This window comes from Macrosteles quadrilineatus, unplaced genomic scaffold (genome assembly GCF_028750875.1).
Source record: "Macrosteles quadrilineatus isolate MER2022 unplaced genomic scaffold, UCM_ALF_1.0 Scaffold_6__1_contigs__length_79288215, whole genome shotgun sequence".
Classification (NCBI taxonomy): Eukaryota; Metazoa; Arthropoda; class Insecta; order Hemiptera; family Cicadellidae; genus Macrosteles; species Macrosteles quadrilineatus.
Window position 1 is genome coordinate 77,962,937 of NW_026542599.1, and position 20,118 is coordinate 77,983,054.

The 20,118-nt window shown below is 33.3% G+C and overlaps 1 protein-coding gene across 4 annotated transcripts in view; it reads right to left on the bottom strand.

Annotated features, from left to right (window-relative positions):
- Positions 1-20,118, bottom strand: part of LOC128996390 (multiple C2 and transmembrane domain-containing protein-like) — a 212,982-nt gene that overhangs the window by 104,129 nt on the left and 88,735 nt on the right. For all 4 annotated transcript variants that reach the window (XM_054421696.1, XM_054421695.1, XM_054421694.1 and 1 more), the window contains one exon: positions 12,393-12,582. In XM_054421696.1, coding sequence (XP_054277671.1) covers positions 12,393-12,582 — 190 coding nt within the window. The remainder of the gene's footprint in view (positions 1-12,392; positions 12,583-20,118) is intronic.

Below are 20,118 nucleotides of genomic sequence, written 5' to 3' on the forward strand. Positions count from 1 at the left end.
AATCCAAAATATTATACAACGTTGAATTAAAAAATTAATAATGCTGTTTCCTATAAATGTATAGTCGTTTAAAGTTGTAATGTTCGGTAGTCCGTATTTAACCGGGTCGATCATGAGAAAATCTGAAAAATCTTAATTGGGAAAAGCCATACCAAACTTGATTACTTAATTGTAAATAACAATTCTGTCCAAAAATAGCTGATCGTAAAAAAATGTCAATATTTAAACAATTTACCACTAATTCTTCAATAAACTCTGCTTACAAATACGCACCCTATTTTATCAACGTATAAATTTCATGAAGGATATGTAATCTAGAGGATTCTGTAGCAACCAAACAGGAGTATTTTTGTAATATATATTTTTTATTCACTGAGAGCTGATAATGGATCAACTCCTATATAGCTCAAGGCTATAAAGTTTCTCTTTTATCCTGCTTTGCAAGCAATCAAAAGCCATGAAGGAGTAACGTGATCTTTACATCACTTTCGTTTTTAACCTTCCGTGTAAATAGCTCGCGTCCCTCAGGTATGTAAAGTACTTCGCTTTCATCCGCTTACATATGCAATGTTCTGTGCCGAAATAGTAAGAATTTTTTCTTTAACGTTTTCATTAAACATATTGTTAAAGTTCTGCAAAGCAATGATTTACATTTGATTTGTAATTAATATTTTATATTTCCCAGAACTGTTACGAATCTGGCTCTAAATTGAATAAATACATAATTATTTTTTAGGCTGTAAATCCTTGTCCTTGCCCAAAATCCATAAAACATTTTCACGGGAACCTTTTGGTTGTTGGTATTGGAAGCATTGTAGAAGGTAATATAAATACAACTTTCAACAGCGATAACTATTTAAAATAAATGGATGGTGACGATATCTTAAAGCCTTTTCCCGTACTACCGAATCGGCTTTTTATAGAAAGTACTACATGAAAATATTATTACACTCTTTTGATTGAATGCAGGAATTTGATTGCTTATTTTTGACATGCCAGTCATGTTACCAGAATTCAGGAAAAAATCTTACATTCTTCGGTATAGATATTAGCAAGGGATTAGACGTAAAGTATATTCTGTGCGCAGTGCAGAAAAGGAAAGCAAATTGCAAAGAAAGAGGAAGACCTTCGGTTAGAGATATAAGATAAAAAAGTGAACCAAGCCAAATCGTATCCAGAGTGGGAAATAAGAGAAAAGGGGGTTCAACATTGGTCCATAGCAAGGCGCCTGAAACAACGACGGAGATGTTGGGGTGTGTGTGTACTTGCCTGGAACTGTTTTAGCTCTTAATTTCATGGTGTGTTCATTCTTCCATCTCTTTTGAATGCAGCTAAGTATAACAAGTGTGTTTGGATGGTGCACATTGCTTATTTTTTTCTAGAAACCAACAAACCAAATCCAATTACAACAAAAAGGAACAATTTGATAATATATTATTTAAGTTTCCTATAGTCAAATTATTGTAGTCAACAATAAAGTACAACTGAGCAGAGAGCACCCTGAATATTATATTTTTAGCAGTTTTAGAGTTTTAGCAATATACAAATATTTTGTCTGACGGGAATTTGTTCTTTTCAATAATGTTGCGTTCTATTGTAGTTTTGATACACCTATATATTTTTTAAAATCGTAATATTAAATAACATTTATTTGTCAATTTGTGTTGCTTGATTTGATGTCACTATAATTAGATTCAAGTTAATGTATAGAAAATATTTTATTATACCTTGACACATAATGAATACGTACTCTACTCATGAAAATATATATAAATAGGAATTTAAACTCTAATCTTTAACAGTGGGTATAATCTACTATGAGAGATGGCTGACGGCGACCGGTTTTGATTGGAAACCCAAATTATCGTTTGACCGAGTCTTGTATAGTTTACTGCAAACTCATTGTCATGTATGAGAATTTCAATATTGTATGTGACCAAATATAGTATTTCACAACTGTTTTACTTACAACGTGCAATATTTAGTGATGGGTGAGCCAGTTGATTTGACTATTCGAAGAAGTTTGACGTCAAAGTTACAAAACAAATAAAATTATATTCGTAGATTTTATATTAGGCTACTCAATAAAATTAAAAGATGTATAGGATGGCATACTAATATAATATTTCAGTTCTTATATGTTGTTATTTCAGGGAGACCTCATTATTTTAAATATATTATTGAACACAAGTACGCTGTTAATGCATGTGTTAAGTTTTTAAGAATTTATATACGTTTATAAAATAATATCACATGGGCTACATATTTTTGGTAATGTCAACGTTATTACATGAACTGTCAATGTACACGGATGCACTTTCATAAGGAAACTCCATTCGTAAAGTGCGTAAGAGAGTTCACCTGGGGACGTCATCTTCTAAAAGGGTCTGAGAACTAGAAACCCGTCAAAGAGAAAGTTGTATGTTACTAGCCACATTATAAAAAATGAAATATAGTTATTAAAATACTTGTTAAATCGACGTATGCATTATTATAGTATAATTTTGCAGACCCTCGTGCATAGCATAAACATACTGTTTCTATTAATTAGAATGTGTAATATTAGCTTTTAAAGTTAATACGTTATTAAATTATTTGAATTGAATTATTATTTTACTATGAATCAATTTTGATTTATTTCAAAACAGAGGGTGTTTTGGTATTGTAATCATTGCATATTTCTATTTTTATCAAATTTGTCTAATAAAAGAAGGGGTCTAGGAGGAAAGGGTTATAAGTATACTTATGCCTGCATCGGTGCCTGGTCTCGTAAAATTAATAACTTCCTGTTATAGCCAATTTGTAGTATTATTATAAGTGTTTGTATATATATAAGCTAAATACATTCGTGTATATATAAGATAGTTTAGTGGTAATTTGACTTGAGTAAGTTTGAAAATCATGTACATGAAACTCGCTTGCAAATAAAGGCCTTTTTATTATTTTGTATTTATTTATTACATGCTATTCTGCCATTCAAAGCAATATACTGAATATTTTGTATTTACAATGCACAACTGATTCTGCTGGTTTATGACAAATTTAATGTTTTTTTTTAGAATATGTGTAGGTATTTAATAATTCATTCCTTACCCCTGTAACATACCAGTTTAAACCGGTTAAGTTTTAAATAATAGTTATTTCCTTCAACCAAAACCAGCTCAAAATAAATAACTGATTATTATTCATTACTAACTATACATTATTACTTCATGGGAAGTGTTAATTTTGTCCCTTTATGATAAATAATAAATAATTACACGAAAATATATACCTTACATGATAGTGTATCTTATATGAAGGAGTCGTTAAAGTCCTGAGTGGGAAAAAAGTCTATTGGGGTGGACTTTAGGACTTTATTTTTTAAGTCAGCAAATGCAGAACTGCTAACAGTATAATCCAAAATTTTACTTGCACTATATAGCGTATTTCTCAACCAGAAGAGTAAGATACATGAACGACTTTTAAAAAGTTCTCAGCTTATTCAAGGGAATATGAAAACACTTTCAGAGATCGATGTAACGAAAACAGCGTCAAGATTGTGTTACCTCCAACACAAGTCAATAGCTGAGGAAGCGCAGTCATAAGGTGTAGTACCTATACAAAGGATAAGGGGGGGTATACTTTATACACAGTATAAATATTGTATGTGGAATATAATGTAACGTCAAACTTTCCTTCATTTGTCAGTACAACAGTAATTTTTTTTGCTCCGAATCTATTTCCAACATTACTTCTGGCTAAGTCTAGAAGGGCTCGTTGTACTAGCATACAAATAAATCCATTAATGATTGGTGGGATTTGAACCTACGATATCTGGGACCGAGGTCTGCACTCTGTTACTAGACCAGCTCGCTCCCCTACGCATCAATACTGTAGATTAAATGAGAAAACGACGTAATGTAAATTTTAATGTTTTGATAAACACTCTCTCTTAAGGTCTAGCCATGTCCAATTTTTGATTTATCTAATAATTATAAAACTGTAAAAAAGTACGTTTATTTTCCACATTTCTTATGATGTTATGATGAAGTAAGTTTAACATTGTGCTCAAACATTATTTAACAACTAAAAGGGTTAAATAGCTCTTATTTAAATCGTAATAATTAGACAAAACTCCTAGGCAAGTTAGGTTATGTATAACTTTGGTAACGTTATGGTAAATTTAATACCATTTGCATAGGTCAAATAAGATGCACACGAGCAGAGAAAAAATGTCTTGAAGAACAAACATGCTTGCCTATCAATACATAGATCTAGCTACGAACTTACTAGATACGAGCTTACTAGATGTATGTGAGTTCGTTTTAAGTTACAGCACTGGTGAAACAAATGACCAACCCGCCAGAGATTTGTCTCTGCTATTTGGTCTAAATGGCTGACGTAACCACTTGCAATATTTGCAAAAAAACAACTCAAGCAGAGAGTAAAATTGGCGTGGACTAGAAAACACGGATTTACGATTATTTAATTCAGATTATTCACAATATGCATTGTTCTTACTTCTATTACTTTGTAATTTAAAATTGTGTAGTTTGTTATGTATAAAGAGTAATTATACCCTACAATATTGATATTAATTATGATTTTATTATTTTCTTACGTTAGCTAACATTTTACAAATAAAATTGCCAAATTGATCTCTCTGTTAGCAAGTAAATTGGTACACATTCTAGAAGAAACCCTAAAAACTTCAATGGTGTAGGTCTTTTTGCTAATGATATGCTTCTAGTAAATCAGTCAAAAAGGGTATTTTCTGCTTAATTCAAGAAGATCTTTACATTTGTACCAGAATAAAACAGGTAAACGAATTAAACATAATTATAGAGCGTTATCCTTTTAAGCACGTTTCTGACTTAAACAATGATACCTTGCCAATCAAACCTAAGTAATTTTTGTATTAATAACAAGGCCTGTAAATAATCCTTAAACTTTGCAAACGAGCTAAGAACAATAACAAGTTAAAATGTTATATATATATATATATATATATATATATATATATGGGCTACAGATATTTCATACGTACATTTTATGTACGTTCTTAAATGTATTGCTTAAATTTTATTTTTAACTTATCTCGCTATCATATAATTTAGGGAGACGAACTTATTTCAGAGTTAGTTTCAAAGGTGCTTTTGAAGTTGAGTTTGCTCAAAACTCGCCTTAACGTGAAGGACTTTCAGACTTAGCACGAAAGCTCATTAACTACACTCAGATCTTTCACCAAGAAAAACGTGACCATTTTCTACTTAAACCCTGGTCTCAACATACGTAGCAGAACTTATGTGTATATGTTATGCTCATTTTAGTATTCATATTTAAAAATAATTGACAAAATATGGCGTTAAAAAGGTTAAAATTGGGTTATCAATTTATAATATCCAAAATATAATCCTCATAATGTGGTTGTTTAGATTGCGCCCACTTTAGTCCACACTAGGTACGTTAAACTTTTTCTCAAAAGTGTTGCATTTTCTTTTCAATGGTCATTATTTCTTAGCACAGTGTCTAAATAAATTAGAATGGAAAGGTAAAACACCATTGGACCCATCAACGTCTGTAAATTCTAAACTTTGGAAATAACATTTCTTAAATAATACTATGATTAGTAACCCACATTTTAGTAGGCATCTAGTACAGTTGTCAATATGTTATTCAATTTGTTCATACCATTTAGAACTTACATACCATTATAAAACGGTTGACTTAAGTGACTAGACTATTTAGAGGCATATTCTGGTTTTAAGGTCAAAGCACAATAAAATTATAACAAAGAAGATTTCTAATAACAATTACAAAATTGAATAAAATTCTGTTTGCGGCTATCCGTCTAGCATTTGTAAAAAAAACATTCATGGGGTGTAAAAATTTCCACTGAAAAATGTTTGTGATTATTTTCATGCAAATTTCACTAGTGTGGATAGTATGAAAATTTTATTACACAAAGGACAGTAATGTGCTCAAAATCTGCAATAGATACTCGTAATCTTCAATTTTAATAGGTAATACTACAACTAAAATATAGGACTAGGGTTGTTTTACTTTTGTGGTTGTGCACTCAAGCAAAGCGCCAGTATAGCCAATAGTACATAATATCTTATTCCCTTCAGGGGAAATTCGCTGAAATAAAAATCAGCTGTTTAATTATTCGACACAGAGTCAGAAACTGAGTTGCTCCCGATGGATCGCAGCAGAAAGGTCAACTTTGATTCATCTTTGTTTGTTCACTCGTGCGATGCTGTTCTTGTTTCATCTCTTTTCTCGTCAGAAACAAATACATGAGCGAAACAATAGAGGCAAAAGTTTTTACCATTTGTTACTAGCTACGAAATTAACAACGGTGTCTTTGTGTTGTGAATAAAAACGCGAAATGAAATAGACTCTTCGTCTATGTCAGCAACTCTAAAAATATGGGTGTAGTATTTTGTTTATTTTTGAAATGTAAGTTACGTTTTAACACTGACATTGCATGCTTACATAGACTTATGTTCCACGTAGCTACACGAGGGAAGAGCTGATAGAGTATAATAATGAATTGGATTTAAAACTGTTAGAGTCGGCTTCCTAGACACGAAACCATGATATCTCTTGGGTATGTCGATCATAGCGTTGTCTACCACACTCTCTGTGACTGCCCTACTGACTCGACTACTCAACACCGTTTAGAGGAATAAGTCTCGCAATATTCAAAGAATGTACAATCTTTCTGTATTATTGTACTCACACATAATCTCATGAAATACTATAGAGCTCAAAATAATTAACTATAAAGCCTACCCACCTAATATCCTTAGCGTGAAAATTATGTTGTCTATGTTACTAAATTGTAAACATAAATATTGTTTAAGCTGTACTAATAAAATTAATTAGCTTCATTTAGCTAATATAATTAAAATACATTTATGATGTTTGGTAAAATCGTGGGATTAAAAAAATACAACTCTTTTTATGCCATAAAAAGGAGGTCTTTTAGTAAAAACTACTCAATTATCAAACAACATAAGGACAATATGTTTACTTTGAGCTGGCGCTTGGATTAAAATTAGTTGAAATGCTTTAGTAAGTCTTATCGAGTAATAATGTAATAATATGTAAGAATATACTGAAAATAAATTTCAAAATAATTTTTAGGCCTAACTAAAATTATTTTTTCTAAATATCAAAACCAATTCCTCATACATTTTTCATCAAATATCCCACAAATATAAAATCATCGTTTTAAATACCAAAGTAGACATCCCATCATAGACCAACTCAAAGCGAACCCCTGTTATAAACTGCGATATTATTGAATTTATATTTTATCTTAATATTTTTCCAAACTAATTTTGTTTATGGCATAATAGTTACTTAAGTAAAGAGACTCTTTCAGTATTCAATGAACGAGAATTCAGTGATAAAAAACACGGATTTTCCATCCACAAACTGTTATTGGATCACTTAAGCCAAGTTTCTTTTAATTTCAAAACTGGCTAAAACATTAACATGTCAATGGAATTTTTGCATTTCGATAGTGTAAACTGTAGTCAAAATATTTACACACACAAACTAACAATTAGTAAATAGCACAAACAGCTGACAATAAACAGCTGGCAAAGCGCCGAGTGACGTTGGCTGGAGACGATAAACTAGCAATAAACTATGTGGAACGGTCGGCCTTGATCTTGGAAGGATTTAGGAAACAATTCACCCAGTTTCTATTATTGGTTTCAATCGAAACAGTTAATTCACTAGTAAATCACCATAATAAAAACTAATTCTAAAACATCATTGGGAAAGGTTCATTGGGGCGTAATGGATGAGTACATTTTAATGTTAATGTGTTACCAGTACATTTTCAATTGTTAATGAATGTTGAGTAATATTCGTTTGATTTACCAATAAACGAGTATAGATTACCATTGGACTTTTTTGAAACTGAATATAAGTTAAGGTAATATTGAAAACTCTACGCTTATAACAATTTTATTGTGATATTTAGGCCTACTTAATTAACGAAAGTATAGAACTCAATTCGGATACGGTCCTTAGAATTTCCTTTTTAAACACTCAACTGGCCCCAAACAAAATTAAACTAAACTAGGATAAGAAATATTGAAAGATCCACAAAATAACCTTGAGTTTCGTTATGGGAGTTTATTTCTAATTCAACTATTAGCAAAATACACCTTGAAATTTTTAAACCCTAAATCTACAAAAATATCAATGTTTTACCACAAGGCCTATGTATAAATATAAATACATACAGCGTATACTCTAAAAACCCATAAAGCCAGCAAAAGGGGTTAGTTATTCATTCTAGGTTACCCAGTTTAATCCCTCACTTATTTGATAAAAAAGGAACTTTGACATTAAAAGTGCTGTAATACAAAAATTAAAATCCTAGATATATTGAGAATGTGGAATAAAATAAACGATGATAATAGTTACTACTCCCTAATTTTGGAAGGTTCTTATAGTGGGTATGTGGGTTAGCTGGTAAATTTAATGCTTGACATTTTCTTGCAGTAAACCTAGATAAAAGGGTCATATTCTTCTGGGTAGTCAAAGATTATATGGTTTAATTTAACCTAAACTTGACTGCCAAGCAAACTATAACGATTAAGGACTACATGCTTAGTCGAACTGCAACTCGATTTAAGATGTATAATTTTTAAACAAGAAGTTATTACTATCGATATGAACAATAATTTAATCTGCTCGGTCGTTCGAAGACAGAAAACACATATGGATATTAATCTGCCAACCTATAAGAGATTTGTAATTAAAACATAGAGATGTATAAACATCAAATTCCAAACATTGTTGACTAGCTGTACCGTTTAACTTCATAAGTATTCGCATGGCTCAATCATGTCCCGGCTGAAATTCGTTCACTACGCTCACTCACCTTTGGGTTGGAGCTCGTTCGCTGTGCTCACTTGTTTTCAGGTTAGCTCGTTCGCTACGCTAACTCGCCTCCAGGTTGATGTTCGTTCGCTACGCTCACTCACCTTTTGGTTGCAAATTAGCTGTTGTCATAAATTTTAAAAAGTCATCCCTTTTATTGTTTATAATACTTTGATAAAGGTTTTTATGTTTTAATATTTCACATTGGAGAATTTAAACGTTGTTAAGTGCACAGGTGTGCTGCGATTGGGGTTTAATACATTTGGACTTATTCAAAAGTAAAATAGTTTTCTATGCTGCACTCTGTAGAAACACTGTGGCACTACTTCAAATCATGACTAATGCTAAATACAGTATATATATATATATAAATATATAAATATATATACATACATAGTTCCTCTTTTATAGATATAGATAGAGATTGATTTATTTTAGTTAGTGAATTTAGAAAAAATGTAAAAGAAAAAAAAATTCGAATAGTAATACGATTATATAGCCTTTAACTGGAGCTATTTTCTAAATCGTTTCAATCCCACAGAACTCGTATTAAATTTACTAAGAAACACAAGCAATATCACCAATTTAAAATTCAAAATAAAATTAATATGTTAGCAGTACTATTAAAACATGTACGTTTTATCTAAATGAATTCTCACCACATTTTTTTCATGAAACAATGCCACCACAAGTCGATGGAGTAGAGTCAGTGTAAGGTCTACAAATAACACAATGGTGGAAACAGCTGCACTGAATGAGGTTATGTTCTACTACTGCAGTTTTGAATATTACGTTCAGTTGGATATTGCCATACCGATGAAGAGAGTTTTTTTTGGATCTATTGCAATAATAAAAAGGAATTAATACAGTTTTTAGTATTTTAAATTTCGGCATAAGAAAACTGGAACAAACCATGTCTCTGTCGGTTTTTATGTCTTAGGTGGCGCCAGATATCACAATTAATTGTAGCAGCCTTTGTTGTGAATATTAGAGCAACAATCAAGACTATATTAGTAACTGTGATTGGTTAAATTTTTTAAACGCCTTAGGTAATTTGAACGCTGCCTAACATATTTATGAACGATTAGTTTTAAGAATTGAATTAGCTACAGAAATAAATGAAGAAATAGTCAAACAAAGATCAGTTTTTGTTTTTGAAATTAATCTGCCCTTAAAATATGCAACTAACTTAATTTAATTAGGTATATATAGATTAAAATTTTAAACTACTTTGATTTAAGAACTTAAAAATCAAATAAAAAAATAAACAGACACAAAAATTAAAAACTGGTTCTAATCTAATTTTGTGACAGTTGAATAATAATCAGTTAACAAAATAATAGTACACATTATCAAACTTTGAAGTAGGTTTTTAGCACTGTCAATAGAAATATCAAATCGTCGATTATTAGCGAATTTCCCTATAGGGAAGTAGCTATTACCGTAGGTGGCACGGTAAGACCTAGACCCGGGACCGATTTACTTTTTCATTTTGATGTCCCCAGAGGCCAAAAACACCATTCGTTCAAATTTTTATATATGTATATATATATATATAGACATATATATATATATATATATATATATACGTCCGTGAACGCGATAACTTGAGTAATTTTTGTCCGATTTTGATGAAACTTGGTTTAAAGGTGTAAAGCGGAATAAACTTGAATGAGTTCGCGAACCAGCACGATCGGACCATGGGAACGGGGCTTTACGGGGGGTTTTATGGGGTAAAAATTGGTTTTTCTCACTTTTGACCCTCAAAACACAAAATTTCCCGATTTCTCTTTAGACCTTTTTAAAGAGCTTAAAAAAACAAATAATTTAGTATATAAAAGTATTTTTGTTCGATTATTAGTAACGGAGAAAATTAAAAAAATTGTAAATTTAAAATTCCCATGTTATTCTTATGGAGAATATTGTCAAATGTTGTAGTTTGCTTGTTTATGGATATATTTTGATCAAACTTGGCAAATTTATTTATTTTGTACTAAGCTATCAATATTTTACTCAAAAACACACTTTATTAGTTTCCTTGTAGCAGCAAACCTAGGTACTCGTTAAACCTAATGTTATTAAAATATATTTAACTGAAAATCAATTCAGACAAATGGAAATTTGCTTAGTCGGCAGGTTTGCTGCGGCGGGGGTATTTCTTTTATAAAATGAACAACGTTTAGAAGGTGTAAAACATACTCTACTAGGAGACAAAACACTTTGATTTCAAAGTCGAAGTTGAAGAGACACTAGTTGGGAAAACAAAGTCAGGAAAATGAATAATGGATTCGAAGAAAGTCGAAAGTGCTGGAAATCCTTAACTCTCCTGGAGACGTACATTTTTAACGCGGTGCAGTTTCAAAGGTGTTTGGTACAAGAATGTACAGTTAATTTGATTTGCAACTTTAATTAGAACAAGTCTTTATGTCGTATGTAGCTCTTAATTTAATTTATACTCAAGTTCTCTAGTTCTCAAACAACAGAAACAAGTATACTTTTACAGTTAGATTCTAATTTCTCTTTGAAATCATAAGTTAGTTCACCATTTTTATTTTAAAAACGAAACATTTTACTTTTACATTTCGGATTTCATTTGTTTTAGTTGTGAAAATAAAATGTTGTATTTTTTTAGTTCGTTACCAAAAGCAAAGTTAGAGCTTTATGGACTTACGACTAAAACTAATTGGCTTACAAAATAATTATGGAAAGTATTACATCAATAAAAGCACACCACTGTAAGAGGTTACTTTAATGTTCTCTTTGAGAAAAAGGTTGGCTTCACCTGGTCCATTCAGACGGAGTGAGTACTTCAGTATTAAACGATAGCTTCACAAACTGTTTTGTTCTTTCATAATTGTTTCAACTTGCATTTACAAATGTTGTTTCCTCTCTAAATCTTTTTGTATGCAAATTTGTTTTAATACCTGTGCAACGTAATTCTTTGTTGCAGTAGTTTACTAGCAGTTTGGTTTATTAGGTTCAACCATGTTAAGGTCTTCAATGATGGTCTTTTATGCCTGATAGTTCAATATGAGTATTGTTTTTAGAAATTAGCTCTGTGTGTTGTTGTTTAAGAAAATATTGTTTTAGAAAGTAGCTCTTTTTGTTGTTGTTGAAGAAAGTATTGTTTTAGAAAGTAGTTTACTCTGTGGACTCATTCTACTATGTCCTATTTGAATAGAATTTTTGTTACAACTGGTCCATATAGATGAGATGTATAATTTAGTATGGCATCCAAAATGCCTTATTTAACACGTAAAACGATTCCGTATTAAATCCTAGCTTCCAAAAATGTGGAAAACATAAGAAACTTAGGTGGAGATAAAAAAAACTGCCTTCGATACGTGATGGTCTATTGCGAGGCTTTGGTCTCAGAGGTCTTGGGTTTAAATCTATCCAATCACCAATGAACTTTACTTATCTGACAACTCCACAATGGACTACCTCTAGCCTGAAGTAGTTAGACCCTAGTGTCCTAGGATGTAAAGAAGACAACTCACCCGGAGGTGGAGACCCGAGATGTCGATGTCTCGGAGACTGTGTGAGAGGTGTCACAGAGCTGCTGTGCTCGCTGCTGTTGTCGGCGGCGTAGTCGGTACTGTGGCTCTCTTCTACCGCCCCCGAGCCACCCGCCGCCCCCACGTCGCGCCGCCGCCTCCGCTCCCTGCTGCGACCACGGGACCATCTCTCCTACAACAGGGTGTTAACACAGGTCAGGCACAAGGTCTCGGGGAAAGTGAAGGAGTCACCTGTTGTGAATTTAAATGAGGGTGTTTTCAAGAAGAGGGGTTTCTTGAAAACATTCTACACACTGCGTTATTATACCTCTAAGCTATATCGGGAGTGAGGTATAGTGGAAGAGTGGATCTTCGGTCCCCGAGGTCCCCAGATCTAATCCTGCCAAACACAGATGGGTTTTATACAAATGATGATTGTTCAACTGTCTTGTCCTTGGACAAAGATAAACCTATAAACTACAGTATAGCAGAGCATGATCGTGATTAATGATTTTATCTGCACCCCTGGCCTCCACAAGTAACCTATGGAGGCTAAGGGGAATTTCCTCTTGTATTTGTTAATATTTTATTACTTTTTGTCTCGTTTTCTTACGCATTTGTTTACCATGTACTAATTCAGTTTTCTGGTTAATGCACAAACTAGTTTGCACGTAATAGCTAGGCTAGGTCGTGTACCTGTAAAAACAACACGGATAAAAATTATTGCTACTTGCTTTACATGTTTTGCATATATTTTGTGTGTGAGTACATTATCGATTAACGAAATTATCTTAGCTATTTTCAACAAACAATGTTAATTACTGATACAACACGCTCATTAATTTTATTCTTTTTTACTCTACACCAGGGGCATTTGCATTAACAGATTTTAAACTCCTTTCAAGCGAAATCCATCTAAATCCCTCACGTTTTCTGGATACCACAGGAGTCGAACCCTTTCCCCCCACATCAAGTCCGATACGATAGCCACTAAGCTGGGAACACAACTAACTAAAGCAAAACACACTATTTTACTACTCAACTATCAATAGAATAGGTCTACAACAACAGCCAAATGTTTTACGATGTCGCCACATTCACGGTTGCCAGCAACAACAGCTGATGTACGATTATTTACAGCCAGTGTTGCCAACTGTTTTTACGAGTACATGCCTCACACAATTGTTACATATGCATTGCGTTTTAAGTTGAAAATCTGGAGAGTGTCTTGTAAGGTAAAACTAGAGCGGGAAAGAAAAAAACGATTTTGTTACCTTTTAAAACCAATTAATATATGCCACTTTAGGATTGATTTTCAACAATATTTTTTCAATAATGATAATTCTGCAAAGTAGGAGACTAACCATTAAAATACTATTTAAAATAATTGTATTATCTAGCATAGCTCTTGCAGCGCAAACTATTCTTGATGTAGTTTATTTAGTATTCAATTACGTGTGTAAATAAACGCGTTTCCTTAAAATCCAAACAAACATAAAACTAAAACACCGAATGCTCACCAATTCCGTTGCTAGTCCAAAGGAGAATTTACCATTAGTTCGATCAGAGAAAAACGTGTTGCATTCCCCTACTGTTTGCCTCGCTCGCTATGTGCAGCTATTTGGATACCTTTGAAATGTTATGTTTTCAGGTAAAATATAGTGTGATAGGTTTCTAGAGGTGTAGAATTTTATAGTTTGCAATCGTTGTTCCATGCTTGCGTTTTTTCGAGTCTTGCAGTAAAATTATTATACAGATTTTATTTGCTCTGTCTCCAACAAATAGACTTATAGAGAGCGGATTATACTTGTACGGTAGTAGAATAAAAGTTCCATATCAATAAACGGCATTTAATATTGTTTAAATCAAAACGTCCCTCACTCATGTTTAATACAAAAAAGGATTGCTATCTGATTTACATAAAAAAATAGTGTACACTTGAAAATACACAGTAAATAAAATTTAACGTTTCTACAGTTGCACTTAAGCTCACTCAGAAAACAAAATAAACTGTAGTAATAACTGTATTATCAAATCCCAAACCCTAAAGGTATCACTTTAGACTAATTTGAAAAAAAATACATTTAGGAATTTTACTAAAACATAAAAAATGTTTTGTTTTGTTTTTATTTCAATTTCATGTGTTAACTTTTCCACATAAATAAATTTGCTTTTATTAAAGATATTACCAATTATACTAATGATTAGCTAGCCCAGCGTTTAGAAATTAATTAAAATACAATACCAACAAATTATTTTTTTAATTATATTTCATATACTTAAACAAACCATAGACTAACCAACACAATGTTTGCAGGCAACAACACATTAAACAGAAGATAATTGTTTTAATAAAATTCAAAACTGTTACACTCTCTAACTGGTGTTAGCTACAATTAAATATTTCTCATTAAGGCCCCTTAACACCGCGGTTGCCGGCTGCACCAATGTGTCACCTGCGATCGACCGCTGTCACGTGGATAGTGTAACAGTGCTGCCAACCCTTGTTTTTTTAATGTATACTCCTTCAATCTAACCAGTCTAACACAAGTGTTTACAACTGAGAACTGTCATCGATTCACTTCAACGGCTGCTATTTAAGCCTGAAATCTAGCAAAAAACACACTCTAGCAAAAGAAATCCTTTGTAAAAGTTTCAAATAGTACCAGAGTGGTGTTTAATCTAAATGTTTTTTATTATAGATAAGTTCAGAACAAATCTTTCAGTATTTATGTCCGTAACATGACATTAATTCGTTTTTAACGGTGAGGGGTTCAGCTATGTACACGACCAAACATTTATACATACTATAGACTATAGTATGTAGTAGACAATGCCCACAGCCGAATGACTAGACCACGTGTAGTGAGTGACACTGGTGACTTGGGTTGGCAGCAATGCGAGAGCGACGGCGGGCACCCGCGTTGAATAAACGATCCCATATAACACAATGCATATACGAACCGCTACCCGCCGACGGTTTCTAAGTGCAAGCCGGTGAATTTACAAACCGCCGCGGGTACCCGCAACTTCTGAGACCGCTCCTATTTGAATAAAAGCACCCATTTACGGCCATGCATTTATAAAACCGCGGCGGGTACCCGCTGGCGGGCAAACCGCGGTGAATAAAAGGGGCCTAAACGAACCTAAATTGTTAATTGCTCATCACTATGACCTTGGATAGCCAAATATATAAATTCGCACAGTAATCGGTCAATATGTCCGCATTGGCAAAAAGAAACAGGTAATTTTAATTGAACGGAAACACAAACAAGTCGGTGTCCCTGGTACAGTAATGCGTTTGGCCGGAAAGTCCATTAATTAGAAGCAATTAAACAGGTGCCATACGTAGGCAAGTTGTGCCCGCATACGTGTAAAGGCACCTGCCTCTCTCACACTAGGCAGGGGACAACTTAGTGTTCTGAGTTTTCCTAAACGTCGTTCTAAAAAAACTTAAACAATCCTTTTCTATACCCCGTGTTGTAAGTGAAGATCACTCTGTGTAGTGACAACGCTTTTTTTACTGCCTATTGTGTCAATTTAAAAAAATTACAACCTCTGAACATGCTTAGTGGTGAAGTACCGATCATTGTGTTTGAAATGTTTCAAAATATTGGTCTATTTCATAAATAGTTGGAAGTGCCACAAACATATACTTTTAGTACTTTAATACTTTTTAATGAAATGTTTCCACCATGTACTTTGTGTGGTGACCATACAAAGTAGGTATTTTAAACCAAGTATGAATGGATATTAGTGTAGGATGAGTGGATTTTTTAGTCTTGTTAGTTACTAAGGCTGACATGTTTCTTAGACACAACTGTTAATTGATAGCCCATACAGCTAATGGCAACTAAGGTACCTGCAGTTTATAGTGGAATCCGAACCATATTTTTACCTTGGTATATACGAATTGGTCTCATTTTCAGGATAGTACTGCGGATAGTCGTAGGACTCACTCGTGTGGACGTTAATTCACACCAGGGAGTATCGCATCCACAGTGCATGCCTATAAATATCCACACGTTCTGTAATGCTCATTTTGCCGGAGAGTAGGGAATTGTCCGCTTGTTCCTTTACAACCTACCTTTTTGAACCCTTGTCACCCCCGGGCTTATCATGGATTTTACCAAATCTTTTTACAGTTTCCCGAACTAGTAAACATGATCGCAATCATAAAATACTTTACCATAAGAAATATCTGTTAGCTTGTACAAAAGTAGGTCCAAAAAAAGTAAACTCACAAATGATTAAGTTACGTTAAAAAAAATTTTAATTTAGCTTCAACAAGTCACACATACATTCACATAGAATTAACACAAAATCACCAAGGCACTAGTAGTAGGAGTATTCACTGTCAGTTCTGCGTCTTCTAAGCCGCTTGACTTTCTTCTGACGCGGCTGTTTGGCAGCCAGATCCACAAACGGCTTCTTATCACTGTCGCTGAGAGACCTCCACGCCGCAGCCGCCTCCCTTATCATCTCCTTGGGACTGAACTCCCCCAGGTGCGAGTTGCGAAATGCTTGCACAAAGTTTATATAAGGCATCCTGGTGGGCTTGGGTACCAAATTTGTTGTGGTTTTCTTCAACCCAGCTTTTCCTGCTTTATCCATGATAAACAATTATTACGAAATTTGCAAAAATTTGTTTGAAGAAGATTGTCGAATTTTAAAAGCTCCTGGTGCAATGAGGATAATTTACAAACTGATTTATTTTTTGTTTCCTAGGAAACCACTTACAATCTTTGTTTTACTTTCCAATTTTCCATTTAAACAAATTTAACACACTCACTCCCACTCGGTGAGACACGTCACATACAGAGGTGTGTGACGGCTATGACTGAACCTGTTAACCAGAGGTGGATGGAAGAATTTACAAAAGTCCCCTTTTTGTAGAGAAAGTTCCTGTGTTTATGACAATCGGTTTTTAATTCTGTGGTCGCTGGTATAAACACTTCATCATAATATTACCATAGATGAAGACTTCGTAAACAAGACAGCTGTCTTCTGAGCACCACTAAACAATGTAAACGAATTGTAAAGTGCTTCGACCTTTTTAAACTTTCTGATGCACAAGCAAAATGATGCAGTGGCTATGTTGCACTAGCATAAGTTACAGTTAACTATTTCATGACATTTGTCTAAACCTTTTCAATTGGTGATTTTGCTTTGCAACCAAAGGCGCTAAAGGAAGTTTTATTCACATGAGAGTTCTATAAGAATTGTAGTTCAATTATGGGTCGTATGAGTCTAGGTGGATTTACAAACATAAAAGTCCTTCGCTTGATGAATGAAGCCGTCGAATGTACGTTTGTTGACTGGTGCCAATATAAAATACCCCCGCCGCAGCAAACCTGCCGACTAAGCGAATTTCCATTTGTCTGAATTGATTTTCAGTTAAATATATTTTAATAACATTAGGTTTAACGAGTACCTAGGTTTGCTGCCTCAAGGAAACTAATAAAGTATGTTTTTGAGTAAAATATTGATAGCTTAGTACAAAATAAATAAATTTGCCAAGTTTGATCAAAATATTTCCATAAACAAGCAAACTACAACATTTGACAATATTCTCCATAAGAATAACATGGGAATTTTTTATATTTTCTCCGTTACTAATAATCGAACAAAAATACTTTTATATACTAAATTATTTGTTTTTTTAAGCTCTTTAAAAAGGTCTAAAGAGAAATCGGGAAATTTTGTGTTTTGAGGGTCAAAAGTGAGAAAAACCAATTTTTACCCCATAAAACCCCCCGTAAAGCCCCGTTCCCATGGTCCGATCGTGCTGGTTCGCGAACTCATTCAAGTTTATCCCACTTTACACCTTTAAACCAAATTTCATCAAAATCGGACAAAAATTACTCAAGTTATCGCGTTCACGGACGTATATATATATATATATATAAGTCTATATATATATATATATATACATATATAAAAATTTGAACGAATGGTGTTTTTGGCCTCTGGGGACATCAAAATGAAAAAGTAAATCGGTCCCGGGTCTAGGTCTTACCGTGCCACCTACGGTAATAGCTACTTCCCTATAGGGAAATTCGCTAAAACATATTTATTTGATAATTTTCATTTTTTTTCGCACGTTCGATGCTTCCGGAACAGAAGGAATTAAATATGCACAAAGCTGTTAATATGTAAATTGTTATTTACTGAATTTGTCAAAATGAAGTATTTGAAATGGTTTTTTCTGATTTTAAAATCGATTTTCTTCTGCATCGTGTCATGTTTAAAACTATTTTTTATGGAGTTAACTTATGTCTATTATATAGGTTGGTTTCTGCCTTTTTTACCTCTTCTCGGAGATTGTAGGTAGGTGTGTTGAATAGATGATATTCTTTGGCGTATTGCATATGTAGACGATACTTGGGTTGGCGTAATTATTAAAATGGAAAAAAGCGAGAAATCCTGGACAATTTGATATAGGCCTACTAAAAATAAAACTAAATTAACGCTCTGCTACATTTCTTGAGCAATAATTGAAAGAGCCGATTTGCAAACAATGGAAACATAAGAAAGTCATAGAACACAACCAAGTAGAAGAAATAGAAATAATGTTTTTTTTTATTCATTTATAATCGTTATTATAGAGAAACTAATGCGGCTATGAGTGGGAAACATTTATAGAAAACTCTAAAAAACAAGATCAGCTTTTGAAAAAAGATAAGATATTTAAAAACAATTTTGATTATATCTAACTGATGTGTACATCGTGACTATTTCCATAATCTTTGAGTCGACTTTTATAAAATCTTCGGAAATTATGACCGTTATTTGTTTTAAAATAACGCATGTTATGACTTCGCAATTGATCGAATTCGAGCAACAGGTATACTAGTAAATTCTCGGGGGAGTATGTTTTATCTATGCTTAAAGGTTACTACTACTATATAAATGTTTTAAATTACGTTTGTTGGTATTTCAACTTCTGATGCCTTTCATATAATTCCAAACATCATCACTGTAGAAGCGAAGTCAACTTCTAAACGGAGCGGATATCCCTACAAGATCAAGCCAGTCAACAGCTGATAGCTGAGCAAAGTTGCTGATGTTCACGCGATATAGCCTGGCTAAACTTGTTATTTCACCTCACTCATCACAGCTTGCGAGCTTTTGAAGCATCTAATTTTAAGGCGAAGCTGAATTCGGAATAAGGCACTTTTTGCCCACGTGGATAAAAAATACTCGAAAAACTTTTTCAGTAAAAGATCTCTATGAAATTGACGTTGATGTGCTTCTAATCGGAGGGGGGGGGCACGTACGTAAAAGGACATAATGTATGTTAACGATTGTGTATTTCAATTAAAACACTATTGGAATCAGTACGTTTTGTAATTTATGTAAACCTCGACTTTTTAAGCATACGAATTCATTATGTCTGTATTGACGTCAGGGCGTTTCGCTCAGAAACTAAATCAAATGTGACCAGAGACAAGAACAGACTTGAACGAACATGAACAGACATGATCGAACACATCGGCAACAGAGTTGGGGAAGTTCCATTAGTTGATCGAGCTAAACGTTGTCAGTGGCAGCCATGTAGTGAAATATCTTTGATATTTAATAACATGAAATATACCGCAACTGTTTTTGAAACGTTCCTTGTCTGTGTAAAAATTCCCTATTTAATACATAAGCTTGCTAGTAACCACAACAAACACTCGTCTAAGTCTATTAATGGTTTACTTAAAAATTAAAATATTCACACTAC